Raw genomic sequence first — 14736 nt, 5'->3', positions numbered from 1 at the left:
AGGGGACGATCGTCGACTCGGGCACGACGGACACGTACCTGCCGCGGCGCGCGGCGGACCAGTTCAAGCGCGCCTGGTCCAACGTCATGGGCAGCTCGCCCAAGTACGCGAACACGAAGATCGCCTACACGGCCGCGCAGGCGGCCAAGCTCCCGACGATCACCTTCGTCTTCGAGGGCGACGTCCGCGTCGACATGAAGGCCGACGCCTACATGGAGAAGGCCGCGGGCAAGTACGTCCCCCGCGTCTACCTCACGGAGGCCTCGGGCGCCGTCCTCGGCGCCAACTTCATGCAGGACCACGACGTCTTCTTCGACGCCGAGCACCGGCGCATCGGCTTCGCGACGGCCAACTGCGACTACAACCACCAGAGCAACCGGTCCAGGTAGGCGACGCGCCCCCCCTCCCCCTCGCCTCGACCGCCTAATCTCCGCGCGCCGCGTAGACGGAGTCGAATAAGGCGCCAATTATGTTTCGGATTCGGCGCTGTGTACACATCGTATGCTTGAGTTTCCCTAGAGGAGGTTCGTCACGGAGAGCTTGTCCGCGTCCGGGAGCTCGGCGTTGGCCTCGTCGAATGCGGCCGCGGACGCGAAGACGGAGCTCTTGGCGTCGGCCATCATGGCCTTGAGGCGCGTCGAGAAGGCCTTGAAGTCCTCCGGCGTCGCGGCGAGGACCTCGTCGCGCCACTGCTGGCGGAGCTCGTCCGTCGTGCCGTCGAGGTAGTGCCTCAGGCTCACGAAGCCGCGCGTGTCCGGCGTCATGGGGCCGTCCAAGTCGCCGATGGCGGCGACGACGGCCTTGGTGAGCTCCGCGTCGTCGACGACCAACTCGTCCATCCAGGCCGCCGCGGCGTCGTAGTTGTCGAGCGTCGCCTTGAGGTTCGGGTCGCGGTAGGAGGAGAAGACGAAGGCGCCGGAGATGGGGTTGAAGGCGCAGGAGCCGCCGTAGGCGCCGCCGATGACGCGGACCTTGTTCCAGAGGAAGTCGAGGCTCAGGAAGCGGCGGACGACGGAGTCGGAGCCCGCGGGCTTCTCGCCGACGCCGTAGAGGCGGCCGCCCTTGGCGACGTAGTTGACCTGCGTCGGCACGGCGAAGCCCTCGTTGAGCGCCGGCGCTTTCGCCGCGAGGGACGACCAGTCCGGCTTCGCCGCGGCGTCGGCCGCCGCGGGGAGCTTCGCGCACAGGGGCGCGAGCTCGGGCTTGGCCGCGGCGAGCGCCTTGGCGTCGCCCGTGAGGTTGATCACCGCCGTGTCGCGCGCCGTGGCCAGCACCTTGGACCGGATGGCCTCGAGCTTCGCCAGGAGCGCCGGGAAGTCGCTCTGGGCCTCCTCGAGCATCGCGAGCACCGATTCGTAGTGGCTCACGCCCGACGTGAGCTCGGAGACGAGCGCGGGCAGGGACAGCGTCGCGGAGATGCGCGCGGACGCGAAGGACTGGCCCGACGTGCGGAAGGCCGACTCGTAGCGCGCCTTGGATTCCTTGAGCATCTCGACGACGCGCTTCTCGGCGGACGCGAAATCCGCGCCCAGGAGCACGTCGCCCATGAGCTCGTAGAGCTCGCCCGCGTTCTCGTGCGTCGCCTTGCCGCGGAGCACCAAACGGTAGACGAGGTCGTCCGGGTCGCCGATGGCGCCGTCCGCGCTGACCTTGAGCGTGTTCATGATCGACGCCGACACGCCGCCCGTCTTCGCCCCGATGGCGCGCTGGAGGCCCACGGGGTCGTACTTGCCCGCGACGCCCGTCTCCAGGAGCATGCGCGCGAAGAGGGGCACGTAGGGCAAATCGTCGGCGTCCAGCGCGGACCGCAGGTCCAGCGCCATCTCCGTGTACACGATACCCGCCGTCGCGAGCTCGCGCTCCAGAAGCACGACCTTCTCGCCGTCGACGAGGCCCTCCGTGCGCGGGATCGTGCGCACCTCGCGCGTCAGGTCCGCCTTGCCCAGCGTCGGGATCGTCGCCAGGGCCTCCGGGTCGTCGCTCGACATCTGCTTCTCCTTGAGCGCCGCGGCCGTCGCCTCGACGGCCGCCAAGTCCTCGGGCGACATGTCGTCGCGGATCGCGGCGAGGCGGCCGGCCTCCTCGGCCTTCTGCGTCTCCTCCAGAGTCTCGTCGGGGCGCATCTCCACCGTGACGCGGTGCGTGTTCGACGTCAGCAGCTTCGAGATCAAACCCGCAAAGTACGCGTCCGCGTCGTCCGCCAGCTCCTTCTTGAGCTCCGCGAGGGGCGCCTCGAAGCGCAGCGCCTCCACCGGGTCGCGGTCGTAGATCCAGTTGCGCATCATGCCGAGCATGAAGCTCAGCCCCTTGGGGAAGGAGCCCGTGTTGAACTCGCGCATGCCGAACCTGGGCAGGAAAAGGGTGCGAAATTCCCAACTTTGGAGGCTCCGATCTCGGCCGATTTCCGCTCGTTTCGGCTGATTTCTGGACGAGCGATCATCTCTCGGAGCGCTCTCGAAGCGTGGGCGCTGTTTCCGAAACGCGCGCGCGCGGCACACTCGCGTTGAAGCGACGTTGAATCACCCTTTTCCTGCCCCGTGCCGAACTCGATCGTGTTCATCGACGCCGCCAGAGCCGCGGGATCGAAGCCCTCGGCCTCGATGGCCTTGAGCGTGTCCACGACGAGCGCCTCGACCTTCTCGACGTTCTCCGCCTCGACGCCCTTCAACCCCACGGCGAAGGTCGGCTGCTTGAGCTCGTCGGAGAGGCCCCCGCCGATGACCGACTCGCCGAGGCCACTGTCCGTCAGCGCCTTGCGGAGGCGCGACGTCGACGTGCCGAGCAACAGGTGGTCCAGCACGCCCAACCCGAGCTCGTCCTTGGGGCTCATGGGCTCCGACGCCAGGAGCCAGTTCACGGAGACCATGTGCGCGCCGCCCGGGCCGTCGTCGCCGGGCGACGCGGGGAACTTCTCGACGATCTTCTTTGGCTCGGCGAACGTGATCTTCTGGGTGGCGACCTCCGTGTCGCCCTTGCGCTCCACAAAGTCCGAGAGGTACTCGTCGAGCAGCTCCAGGCGCTCCAGCGGGTCGTCGTCGCCGTAGAAGAAGATGCGCGAGTTCGTCGGATGGTAGAACTCGCCGTGGAACGCCTGGAACTGGGCAAAGTCGAGGTCCGGGATGGCGTTGGGGTCGCCGCCGCTGTCGACGCCGTAGGCGTTGTCCGGGAAGAGGGCCTGCTGCGCCGCGCGCTGCATGAGCGAGTCCGGGGACGAGTAGACGCCCTTCATTTCGTTGTACACGACGCCCGAGTACGTGAGCTTCGAGTCGCCGTCGACCTCGTAGTGCCAGCCCTCCTGCTGGAGCACGGTCTCGTCGGAGGCGGCGCGCGGGTAGAAGACGGCGTCGAGGTAGACGCGCGCCAGGTTCCGGAAGTCCTCGAGGTTCTGCGACGCGACGGGGTAGCACGTCCGGTCCGGGTACGTGAAGGCGTTGAGGAACGTCTGCAGCGAGCCCTTGAGCAGCTCGACGAAGGGCTCCTTCGTCGGGTAGTTCTTGCTCCCGCAGAGCACACTGTGCTCGAGGATGTGGGGCAGGCCCGTCGAGTCGCGCGGCGGAGTGCGGAACGTGATGCCGAAGACCTTGTTGTCGTCGTCCGCGACGACGGAGAGCACCTGGGCCTTGGACGCGACGTGCTCGTAGACGTGGCAGACGGCGCCGTACTCGTCGATGGTCTCGGAGCGCACGAGGCTGAAGGCCGGGTGCGCGGGCGGCGCGGACGCCTTCGCGGGCTCGGTGGCGACGGCCGTCGAGTGGCGCGCGGTCTGGAAGCCCCAGCGCGGCTTGCGCAGCGACGCCCAGGCGCGGCCCATGGACGGCGCGCCGAGGCCGACGGACGCGCCGGCGAGCGCCATGGGGGCCGCGCGCGCCGTCATCTGCAGGAGCGACGACCGCGGGCTCGCCTTCGCGGAGCGCACTTGCGCGGCGCCCGTCGGGCGCGCGCCGGCCGTCGAGCGAAACACGCCGGACAGCATGATGAGGCTGAGTTGTAGGATGCGCATCTGACGAGGTGTAGATGCTCGAGTGGTGCGAGACGGGATGTCTCGTGGCGCCGTCTGTCTCGGCCGATGACGGGGCGCTTTCGCTCCAGGTCATCGTTTCCGTCAACGAGGCTTCACTTAAAGGTAGGATCCAATGGCGGCCTTGATGTCGTCCGGGACTTCGCCCGGGACGCAGTCCTTGAACAGCGCGGCGACGACGAGCGCGGCCTTGCGCTTGGCGCGATGGCCGGCAGAGTAGACAATCGTCCGATCGTACTCTGCGGCGAGCGGGGCCGCGCCCTCCGAGTCCGAGTCCGAGTCGTTCCAGCGGTCGACGTCAATCGCGACGGTCACGCGGCCGCGCCGCGCGAGCTGGACGAGAGGCTCGAGACCGAAGAAAGCCAAGACCGCGACCGCGTTGGCATCGTTGTCGCGCGTGATTTGGCGCAGCGCCCGCGCGGCCATCAATTTGGCGTCCGCCGCGATACCGTCGCGCAGGAGGTCGACGAGCGGCGGGACGGCGCCGGCCTCGGCGATCAGGGCCTTGTTGGCGTCGTTGCGCGCGAGGCTAGCCAACGCCGCCGCGGCGTTCATTTTCAAGTTGCCCCCCGCGCTCCGATTCCGAAGAAGGTCGACGAGCGGCGGGATGCCGCCGGCCTCGGTGATCAGGACCAGGTTGTCGTCGTTGCCCGCGAGCGAGCACAGCGCGTGCGCAGCGTTGCTCGCGGCCATCACCTTGACCTTGGCGCTGCCGACGCGCAGGAGGTGGACGAGCGGCGGGATGCCGCGGGCCTCGGCGATCAGGACCAGGTTGTCGTCGTTGCCCGCGAGCCAGCACAGCGCCCACGCGGCCTTCTCTTTGGCCTCCGCGCTCCCGTCGCGCACGAGCTCGACGAGCGGCGCGATGCCGCCGGCCTCGGCGATCAGGACAATGTTGTCGTCGTTGAACGCGAGGCTTCCCAGCGCCCGTGCGGCCCGCAGCTTGGCCTCGGCGCTCCCGTTGCGCAGGAGGTGGACGAGCGGCGGGACGCCGCCGGCCTCGGCGATGAGGATCTGGTTGGCGTCGTTGCAGTACGCGAGGTTCCCCAGCGCCCGCGCGGCCATCGTTTTGGCCTCGGCGCTCCCGTCGCGCAGGAGGTGGATGAGCGCTTCGATGCCGCCGGCCTCGGCGATCAGGTCATGGTTGTCGTCGTCGAACGAGAGGTCGATCAGCGCCTCCGCTGCCGCGGTCTTCGACGGCGCATCGCCGAGCTGCAGTGTCCGAACGTGCGCCACGATCTCGTCCATGCTGACCCTTCGAGGGCAGCCGATGATGCGGTTCAAGCGATTTGGTTGAACCTCTGGGGCTGAGCTGTCCGCGTCTGCCGCTCTCTGTCGTCGCGTCGCAACAGCACCGGACGCGCCCGCCGGCATTGCCGAGCTGCCAACGCAATGAGGCGCTTCGCGTTGCTCATCGCAACCGCGACAGCGCTCGCGCCGACGGCCTACGACCGCCTCGCGGGCGCACAGCTCAAAAACATCGCAACCAAGCAGCCCGTGGCGCTCACGGAGCAGTGGAACAGCGACCAGAAGGTCGTCGTCGAATTCCTGCGCCACTTCGGCTGAGTCTTCTGCTGGGAGCGCGTCATGCAATTGCAGCGCGACGCGCTTCCAGCGTTGAACGCGGCGGGCGTGAAGCTCCTCGTCGTCGGCATCGGGTCCGTCGAGTCCGGCGAGACCTTCGCGAAGCAGACGAGCTTTTCGCCCGAGCTGCTCTTCGTCGACGACAGCGAGCTCAGCGACGCCTACGCGGCCGCGGGCACGCGCAACACGAAGCGCGACGACAGCGGCAAGGCCGTCTTCGAGGGCGTCGGCAGCATGTGGTCCGCGGCGACGAACGACGCCATCAAGGAGCGCGGCCGCGACGATTTGAACGCCGTCACGGGCAACTTGTTCAATCCCGGCCCCTACAAGCCGCTCATGCCCAAGGCGTCCACGATGCGGCGGTCGATGGAGCAGACGATGGTCCAGGGCGGCAGCTTCGTCTTCGACGGCGACAGCGTCGTCGCGGAGCACTACGACGAGAGCTCCGGCGCGCACCTGTCCATCGAGGCGCTCCTCGCCGCCGCGGGCGCCGCGTAGGAATCCCGCCGCGCGCCGACGCCGCGCGAGCCCCGACATGACGCGGCCGCGCCTTTTCCTTCGGGCGCGGCCGCCGAGACGCGGGCCGCCGGAGTAAGCGCCGCGGAATTCCATCTTCTGTGTTACTGTCGAGTTTTTTTCCACTGCGCGCGTCGAGCGGCGGGTGGGATGCGGCTCGCAAGCGAGGCTGTGCAACTCAGCTTCAACGTGATCGAGCGGTTTTGGTTGCAGTCTCAAAATCGAGCAGGCTGGAGGCGGCTTTGAGCGTCCCAGCAGCTACACACCAACCATGTCCCCCGCGCCGGACACGGAGGACCTCTTAGCGCAGATGAAGCACCTCCTCGCGGAGGAGCTCTGGAGCAGCGCGGAGATCCTCGGGTCGCTGCTCCTGTCGAGCAGCCGCGGCGAGCAGGGCCTGGAGCTCTACGGCGACGCGCTCTTCGGCAAGGGCGAGTACAAGCGGGCGCAGGCCTACTACCGCCAGGCGATCCAGCGGCGGCGCGTCGCGCAGGGCGCGCGGCGCGGCGGCTACGGCGCGTCGTCCGCCGCGGAGGACGAGGCCGAGGCGCGGCTCAAGTTCCGCGAGGCGCGGTGCTGCGTGGCGTTGGACGAGGTCGGCGCGGCGATCAACACGCTCGAGGCCATCCCGGCGCAGTGGCGCGGCGCGCGCGCCCACGTGACGCTCGGCCGCCTCTACAAGAACACGGGGCTGAAGCGGAACGCGATCGCGTCGTTCGAGGCCGCGCTCGCCGCGAATCCGCTCTGCCTCGAGGCCGTGGAGCCGCTGGCGCAGCTCGGCGCGACGCCGCGCAGGGACCGGGGGACCCGCGGCGGCGCCGCCATGGACGTCGACGGCGCCGCGGCGGCGGCCGCGCCCGCGCCCGAGGCGGCCGCCGCGTGGCCGTGGCTCGAGCCCTTCGTGCTCGCGCACGGCGCGATGCACCGCCACGAGTACGGTCACGCCATCGAGCACTGGGGCGCCGTGGAGCAGATCGGCGGCTTCCCGTCGAACCTGCACGGGCTGCTGCGCCTCGCGAAGGCGCAGATGGAGCTCGAGGACCTCGTCGACGCGCAGTACTCGTTCAACAAGGCGCGCGTGGCCGACAACCTGAACCTGGACTACATGGACCACTGCGCCGTGCTCGCGAAGCGCCGGGGCCAGGCCAACGACCTGAACCGGCTCGCGCACGACCTCGTGTCGACGAACCGGAAGCGGCCCGAGGCGTGGATCGCCGTCGCTTTGTACGCGGAGACGCGCGGCGAGACGGAGAAGGCGCTGGGCTTCGTCGAGAAGGCCATCGCGTTGGACTCGCGCCACGTGCTCGCGTTCCAGCTCCGGGGCGAGCTGCTGCTGGGCATGGGCAAGGCGGAGCACGCGATCGTCGCGTACTTCCAGGCGAACAACTACGCGAAGGACCTGGCGTCGTACAAGGGGTTGGTGGCGGCCTACCTGTCGACGCGCAAGTACAAGGAGGCGCTCTGCACGGCCAAGGAGGCCGTGGCGACGCTGCCGAACAACGCCGCGGCCATCTCGCTCGTGGGCAAGGTGCTCGCGACGTCGCCCGAGGGCACGGACAAGGCGAAGCGCGCGTTCGCCAAGGCGCTGTCCATCGACAAGTCCTGCACGGACGCGGCGCTCGCGCTCGTGGACCTCCACGTTGCGAACCAGGAGTACGCCCAGTCCATCGAGCTCCTCCTCCACTCGCTCCAGTCGCTGAACCACGACTTCCTCCACACGAAGCTCGCGGACGTCTACGTGTTGAACGAGCAGTACAGCGACGCGCTCGCGTACTACCACGCGGCCATCTCGCTGAACCCCCAGTCCGAGGCGGCGAACGCGGGCATCGACCGCCTCGAGAAGCTCATGCACGGCGTCGACCCGGACCTCGACGACGACGACGACACGCCGCACCAGCGCACGGCCAACTCCGCCGACGACGACGTTCTGGACAGCACCGCGTATTTGTAGGAGTGCCGGCCGCGGCCGCCCACGTCGCTTAAGCTTGTAGGAGCAACACCGACCTCAGGTGGTTCTCCAGAACAGTATGAGGGGAGAAGCAGGGAGAGCCTCTCTTTGGCATTTGCCGGCGCGCGCGCGGCCGGCTGTCCATGGTCATGGGCTGCGGATCGCGGCAGACGTGCCTCTGGTGTGCTCGGAACTGTGCTCCGTGACCATGGACACCCTTACCGTCATCCGGAATCGCTGCGCGAAGTTCGAGCATTTCGGCATGCTCTGCGAGCCGAAAAGCAGCCCATTTTGGGCTCTGGGCAGCGTGCTGGCTGGATCGGAGGCTCGGGGTACATGTCTGATACCCTCGGACTGCTCAGTTGCTGACTTGGCTCGAACGACGTGCGACACCGCGCGCGCGGGCGTGCGGGCGCGCGCGACGCGGTTTCAGCGCGAACACGTCAGATCGACTTCCTCGGGTCCGCGGGGCCAACCCTTGTGGCAGGGCGCTCTCGGGTCGACAGCGGACGATCCCTGCTGCTGCGCGGGGCTGCCCGGGCCGCTCACGGGCCGGGGGAGGGGCGTCGCGTCCGTCAAATCGGTCGCCCGAAGCCGCTTGTGTTCTCAGCGAGTCGCAATCCAAACGCTGCCGCTCCTTCGCGGATGGCAGCCCCGATGTGTGCGCTATGCGCAGTCCCAGCGATCTTGCACGCGGGGGGGCGCGCGCGGTGGTAGGCGCGCTCGACTAAATTTAATGCGTCCATGCCGTCTCGGCGCTTCTCGGCCCGAAATCAGCGGAACCAAATACATACAGCGAGCCGATGAGCGGAACCAAACACATACAGCGAGCCGAGAGTAAACCAAAGCTCAACGGATCGCCGCCGCAGTGGTTGCTATTCCCCTCCTCAGAACAGTACTTCACTAACCACCTGCCCAAGGATCCACCGCGGGGGCAGCATTGTGTGATGCGCCCATCGCAACAGTAAGGCGAGCTCCATGGCTCGCTAGGCCCGCGGGCGGTCGCGCGTCGGTGGCCGTCGCCGCCCCCTCGCGCGCTTGGGTCCCCGGCGGGTGCGCGCGGCGGGCCGCCCCCGATCTACCGGGGGCTGCCCTCGCCGACCCCGCCCCCCCGGGACAGAACGGTGGGCGCGCCGGTCGCGACCGTGGAGGCCTGCGGGTGCCTCGGCGGCGGCCCCGGCGGCGGCGCCCCGCCGGGCTCGCCGCGCATGGCGGGCTGCCTCGCGAACCAGGGCGAGTTTTTGAAGATGCTGCGGGAGAAGCGCGACGACGTCGTCGGCCTCGTGCGGTCCAAGCTCGCGCCGCGCGACGCGCCCGCGGGCTTCGTCGGGGACCCGCACCGCACGCAGCTCCCGCAGGCCTACCGGGCCAAGTACGCGACGCTCGGCGTGCTGGGCACGGGCGCGACGTCCATCGTCCACCTCTGCCGCCTGAAGCGGCGCGAGGGCGACGGGGCCCGGGGCCTCTTCTCCGGCGGCAAGGCCCGCGGTAGCGGCGAGCCCGAGTTCCGCGCCGTCAAGGTCTGCCGCAAGCGGCCCGCCTGGCGCCAGGGCAACGACGAGACCTTCGCGCAGCTCCGGCGCGAGATCACGGCCTTGCGGCTGTTGGACCACCCGAACGTGCTCCGGAGCTACGAGGACTTCGAGGACGCGACGCACTACCTCTTCGTCATGGAGTACGCCGCCGGCGGCGAGCTCTTCGAGCGGCTGAGCAAGGTCGGCTCCTTCTCGGAGCGCACGGCCGCGAACCTCACGCGCGACGTCGCGTCGGCTTTGGCGCACTGCCACGCGAACGGCGTCATCCACCGCGACATGAAGCTCGAGAACCTGCTTTTACCGACGCCGCTTTTACGGAACGTCAAGCTCGCGGACTTCGGCATGGCCCACAGCGACCGGGGCATCACGACGACGCTGTGCGGCACGCCCGGGTTCATCGCGCCCGAGCAGCGCACGGGGCGGCCCTACGGCGCCAAGGTCGACGTCTGGGGCCTGGGCTGCGTGCTCTACATCATGCTCAGCGGCATGGAGCCCTTCGACGCCGCCGAGGACGAGCAGGCCTTCGAGCGGAGCGACGCGGGCCGCGGCGCGGCCGGGCCCGCGCCGCTCGCGCTCGCGTTCCCCGAGCGCGCGTGGCGCGACCGGTCGTCGCGGTCCAAGGATTTGCTGGCCAAGTGCCTCACGGTGGACCCGGACGAGCGCATCGACGCGGCGACGATCCTGGACCACCCCTTCGTGCGCGACGGCGGCCGGAAGAACTCGTACATCGGCCCGTCGACGACGGACAAGATCGGGTCGCTCGTGAAGCAGCGGCGCCTCAGCGGCGGCCGCGCGCCGCCGTCGCTGAGCGCCGTCGTGTCCGCGGACGACGACGCGCCGTCCTCGTCGGCCGGGTCGTCGCCCGACGACGTCGTCGCGCGCGGCATCGCGCCGCCGGGCGACTTAACGGGCGACGACGACGACGCCGCGCTCGCGCTGCACCTCGCGGCGGCGACGGCGGCGTCCATGTCCGCGGAGACGCCCGATCTCGGCCTGCGCGCCCTCGACGACGGCGCCGCCGCCGGCGGCGACGACTCGCCGGAGCGGTCGCCGGAGCTGAAGACGAGCCGGCGGACCGTCGACGACGCGCCCGGCGGCGAGCGCCGCTGCAGCCTCGGCCTGCCCATCCCCGAGGACGACGACGTCAAGGCCTACCGCCACGCGAGCCTCCACAGCGACGAGGGGCTCCCGCCGGAGCCGCCGTCGTCGCCGGTCTCGGACGCGTCGGGCCTCGACGCGTCGCTCCACGGCCTCGAGCCGCCCGACGCGTCCGCCGTCGACGCCATGGGCCGCGACGTCGTCGAGCTCGACCTCGCGTCCATCGACCTCGCCTCCAACGGCGCCATCCGGCGCTTCCCCTCCCACGACAAGTACGGCCTCGACGCCGACCGCGTCTTCGACCCCGCGGCGCACCGCAGCGTGCCCCTCGACCAGTGACCGACCACCATCCCCCTCCCCCCGTGTTTTGTGCATGTGCCTCGGCGCAAGCGCGGAGCGGACGGAGCGACGCACCCTTGTTGGACGAGTGCCGTCCAGCGTCGCCCCGAGCCCCCGCGCGAAGAAGCCGCCGCACCACCGGTCGCGGCGCCACGCCCTGTTTTTCTCTAGCCCGTGTGTGGGTAAAACTCGCTCTGTTACTAGTAGTCCGAAGCGTGTGGGTAAAACTTTAGTCACTCGCGGCGGCACCGCTTCTCGAAGAGCGCGCGCGCCTGCTTCGCGAGCGCCGCGGGCGAAAGAACGCCGTTGCCGAGGTACGCGCCCCCCCAGCGCCCCTGGGCCTCGAGGGTCTTCGCCCAGCGCGCTTTGCGCGCGAGGTCCTCGCCGGGGTCGACGGGCACCGACGGCTCCGCGACGAAGCGCCGGTCCTCGCGGCCCTCCCGGATCCGCCGCAGGTCGTCCTCGTCGTCGTCGTCGAGGGGCGCGCCGCCTCCGAGGTGGAACGCGCGCGCGGGCACGCGCTCCTTCTCGAAGGCGTCGTGGTTCCAGAAGAGCGCGACCTTGTCGTCCTCCGGGCCGTCGTCCTCGTCGTCGTCGTCGTCGTCGTCGCCGTTGGGATTGCCGGGATCGTCGTGGACGGATTCCGCGGACGCGTCGTCGTCGTCGTCCCGGTGCGCCTCCTTCTTCTTCCTCGTGCCGCGGAGCATGCCGCCGACCTTCTTCGCGCCCTTTGCGAGGAGCTGCTGCTTGTGCCGGAGTTGCGACGCGAGCATTTCGCGCTCGCGCCGCAGGTGGCGCTGGATCGCGTTTTCGCGCGTCTCGTCGTCGTCGTAGTCGTCGTCGCCGTCGTCGTCGTCATCGCCGCGGAAGGTGAAGGGAAGGAAGGAGATGGCGACGCAGACGATCAAGCCCAGGCAGACGAGGCGGCGGAGTTTGATCCTCATGGTTTTCGGGGGGGTGTTTTGGTGTGGGCGATGGAAAGCGATCAAAATCCGACAACGCCGAGGCGTCGATGATAGAGCGGGCGGGTTTGTTTGGGGGGTTGGAGGCGGCGACGGACGACGCCGTCGGCGGTCAAGGGCCTCTCCACAGCCGGATTTTGCTGTTTTGGGCGATCGGACGAGCTTCCGGGCCCACGCGTCGTCGAGCACCTCGTCGCGCAGCGCGTCGAGCGACACCCGGCCGCCGTCGCGCAGCAGCGCTTTCGCGGCCAGCACCCGCCAGCCATGCCTCGGCGCGGCGGGCGGCGGAAGAAGTCGCGGACGCAGGAGGCCGTCGACGACCGGCCCAAGGTCGCGGCAGCGGCGCCGGCCAAGGGCAAGGGCGCGGGCAAGGCGACGCCGCCGCCGCAGGCGGCGGACCGGGGCGAGAAGGCGATCCCGCGGTCCATGATCGTGCGGCGCGGCAACACGTCGAAGCACGTCGCGGAGCTGCTCCTCGAGCTCCGCAAGGTCATGGCGCCGCACACGGCGCTCAAGCTCCGGGAGAAGGCGACGAACACGCTCAAGGACTTCGTGCACGCCGCGCAGCCCCTCGGCGTGAGCCACCTGCTCATGCTCGCCCAGCGCGAGACGCAGGTCAACCTGCGGATCGCGCGCCTGCCGGCGGGGCCGACGCTCGCGCTGAAGATTTTAGCGTTCGAGCTCGCGCGGACGGTCCGCGCGGCGCAGAAGCGGCCCTTCGACACGACGGCGGCCTACGCGACGGCGCCCCTCGTCGTGCTCAACAACTTCGGCGCCGACGAGGCCGCGCCGCACGTCAAGCTCCTCCGCGTGACCTTCGAGGCCATGTTCGCGCCCATCGACGTCAGCACGGTCAAGCTCGCGGACTGCCGCCGCGTCGTGCTCGTGGAGCGCGACCCGGCGACGGACGTCCTGGAGCTGCGCCACTACGCCATCCGCGCGTCCGCGTCGGGCGTGTCCAAGACCGTGAAGCGCGTCGTCGAGGCCAAGGGCAAGACGCCGGACCTCTCGAAGCTCAGGGACATCTCCGAGTACGTCCGGGGCCTCGCGCGCCCCGCGAACGACGACGCCTACGGCTCCGACTCCGAGGCGGAGAACGACGCCAAGGTCGTGCTCGCGGGCAAGTACGCGGGCCGGTCGAACGTGAAGCACCGCGAGTCCGCGATCAAGCTCGCGGAGCTCGGGCCGCGGCTCACGATGAAGCTCTACAAGGTCCAGCGCGGCGTCTGCGACGGCGACGTGCTCTACCACGCCTTCGCCGGCGACCGCGCGACCGCCGGCGCCGACCTCTCGAAGCAGCCCACGTCCCGGGGCTTCCGCGACGACGACGACGACGACGAGTCCGGCGGCGACGCGGACGACGACGACGACGAGGCGGACGACGACGACGAGAGCGGCGAGGAGGTCGACGAGGACGAGGACGAGGACGAGGAGGACTCCGACGGCGACGCGGACGACGAGGGCGCCGCCGCGCCCTCCCCGCCGCCCGCGACGAAGAAACGCCGCCGCGGCGGTCGCGGCAAATAAACCGGTTGCTACTTCTCGATAGATTTGTCTGAACAACTTTTAGATCGACGCCGCCGCTCCGCCGACGCGCGCCCCGACGCCCGCGCGCCCCCCTCAGCAGCAGCCCTTCTTGCCGCCGGGCTTGGCGGCGGACTGGAGCTTGACGCCGCCGGCGGCGCGGCTCGGGATGCGGCTCGTGACCTGCTGCGCGATCGCGCGGAACGCCTCGGTGACGTTGACGTTCTGTTTGGCCGACGTCTCGATGAAGCGCACGCCGTACTCGTCGGCGAGCTTGCGGCCCTCGTCGGCCGAGACCTTGCGCGCGGAGCTGTTGTCGCACTTGTTGCCGACGAGGATCTTGTTCACCTGGCCGTCCGCGTGCTCGTTGATCTGCGCCATCCACGACCGCACGGAGTTGAACGTGCCCCGGTCCGTGATGTCGTAGACCTGCGCGGGGGGGTCGGCGTCGGCGCGGGCGGCGCGCGGGGCGGGCGGGGGCGGGGGCGGGGGCGGGGGGGTCCACTCACGAGCACGATGCCCTGCGCGCCGCGGAAGTAGGACCGCGTGATCGTCCGGAACTGCTCCTGGCCCGCGGTGTCCCAGATCTGGAGCTTGACGCGCTTCCCGTCCAGATTGATCGTCTTAATCTTAAAGTCGATGCCGATGGTCGTGATGAACGTCGAGGAAAACGTGTCGTTCGCATATCGCAGGAGGAGCGACGTCTTTCCCACGGCGGAGTCGCCGATCATCAGCAGCTTGATCTGGAGGTCGTAGGGACCGTGCGCCGCCATATCGTCTCGTCGTTTGCGCCGACCAGATGACGCCGTCCGCGTCGAGGGGCGCCCGCTCTACCGACGTGAAACGCGTCGCGCGACCCAGCAATGTGCGGCGACGAATCGGGAACCTCGCGGCAGGCCCGGCGGATGGACGCGACACCTAGGCTACACCTCTCCGGAGCCACACCCACACCCCTACCGGCACCCATTCTTCGACCGACGACGTTACACTACCCGCCGCTCCTAGGAGAAGGGCAGCTTCGGGAGGCTCAGGCTCGGCAGGGAGATGCCCGCGTCCTTGGCGTCGCCCGCGAGCTTGCCCGTGTCCATGGCACCCCGCAGCTTGTCCAGGCCGCTGCGCTTGTCCTGGGACATGGGCACCTCCACGGTCGGGATCGCGGGCTTCTCGGAGATGCGCGCCCAGCCGTTGCCGTCCGGGAACTCGATGATCGGC

General features: G+C 69.7%; 6 protein-coding genes across 6 annotated transcripts; 4 read left to right on the top strand and 2 right to left on the bottom strand.

The window, feature by feature from the left end:
• Positions 1 to 457: 457 nt before the first annotated feature.
• Positions 458 to 3811, bottom strand: AURANDRAFT_53944 (hypothetical protein; the record flags this gene model as incomplete). The annotated part of the gene is made up of 2 exons (XM_009039623.1): positions 458 to 2346; positions 2547 to 3811. The coding sequence occupies 2 exons, from the start codon at positions 3809 to 3811 to the stop codon at positions 516 to 518; spliced, it is 3096 nt and encodes a 1031-aa protein (XP_009037871.1).
• A 1599-nt stretch (positions 3812 to 5410) lies between these two features.
• On the top strand, positions 5411 to 6097 carry Hypo6 (selenoprotein; the record flags this gene model as incomplete). The annotated part of the gene is made up of 1 exon (XM_009039819.1): positions 5411 to 6097. A coding segment is annotated over one exon (687 nt), but the record flags the coding sequence as incomplete, so codon positions are not given.
• A 1126-nt stretch (positions 6098 to 7223) lies between these two features.
• AURANDRAFT_28025 (hypothetical protein) lies at positions 7224 to 8069 on the top strand (the record flags this gene model as incomplete). The annotated part of the gene is made up of 1 exon (XM_009039820.1): positions 7224 to 8069. The coding sequence occupies one exon, from the start codon at positions 7224 to 7226 to the stop codon at positions 8067 to 8069; it is 846 nt and encodes a 281-aa protein (XP_009038068.1).
• A 1565-nt stretch (positions 8070 to 9634) lies between these two features.
• AURANDRAFT_5219 (hypothetical protein) lies at positions 9635 to 10300 on the top strand (the record flags this gene model as incomplete). The annotated part of the gene is made up of 1 exon (XM_009039563.1): positions 9635 to 10300. A coding segment is annotated over one exon (666 nt), but the record flags the coding sequence as incomplete, so codon positions are not given.
• A 2117-nt stretch (positions 10301 to 12417) lies between these two features.
• Positions 12418 to 13299, top strand: AURANDRAFT_1767 (hypothetical protein; the record flags this gene model as incomplete). Its single annotated transcript, XM_009039552.1, has 1 exon — positions 12418 to 13299. A coding segment is annotated over one exon (882 nt), but the record flags the coding sequence as incomplete, so codon positions are not given.
• A 254-nt stretch (positions 13300 to 13553) lies between these two features.
• Positions 13554 to 14396, bottom strand: AURANDRAFT_69836 (hypothetical protein; the record flags this gene model as incomplete). The annotated part of the gene is made up of 2 exons (XM_009039622.1): positions 13554 to 13953; positions 14034 to 14396. The coding sequence occupies 2 exons, from the start codon at positions 14295 to 14297 to the stop codon at positions 13621 to 13623; spliced, it is 597 nt and encodes a 198-aa protein (XP_009037870.1).
• Positions 14397 to 14736: the final 340 nt, after the last annotated feature.

The sequence above is a fragment of the Aureococcus anophagefferens genome (genome assembly GCF_000186865.1).
Source record: "Aureococcus anophagefferens unplaced genomic scaffold AURANscaffold_12, whole genome shotgun sequence".
In the NCBI taxonomy this organism is placed as follows: Eukaryota; class Pelagophyceae; order Pelagomonadales; family Pelagomonadaceae; genus Aureococcus; species Aureococcus anophagefferens.
The sequence above is the reverse complement of the archived record's forward strand: the minus strand, read 5'-3'. Positions and strand labels throughout refer to the sequence as shown.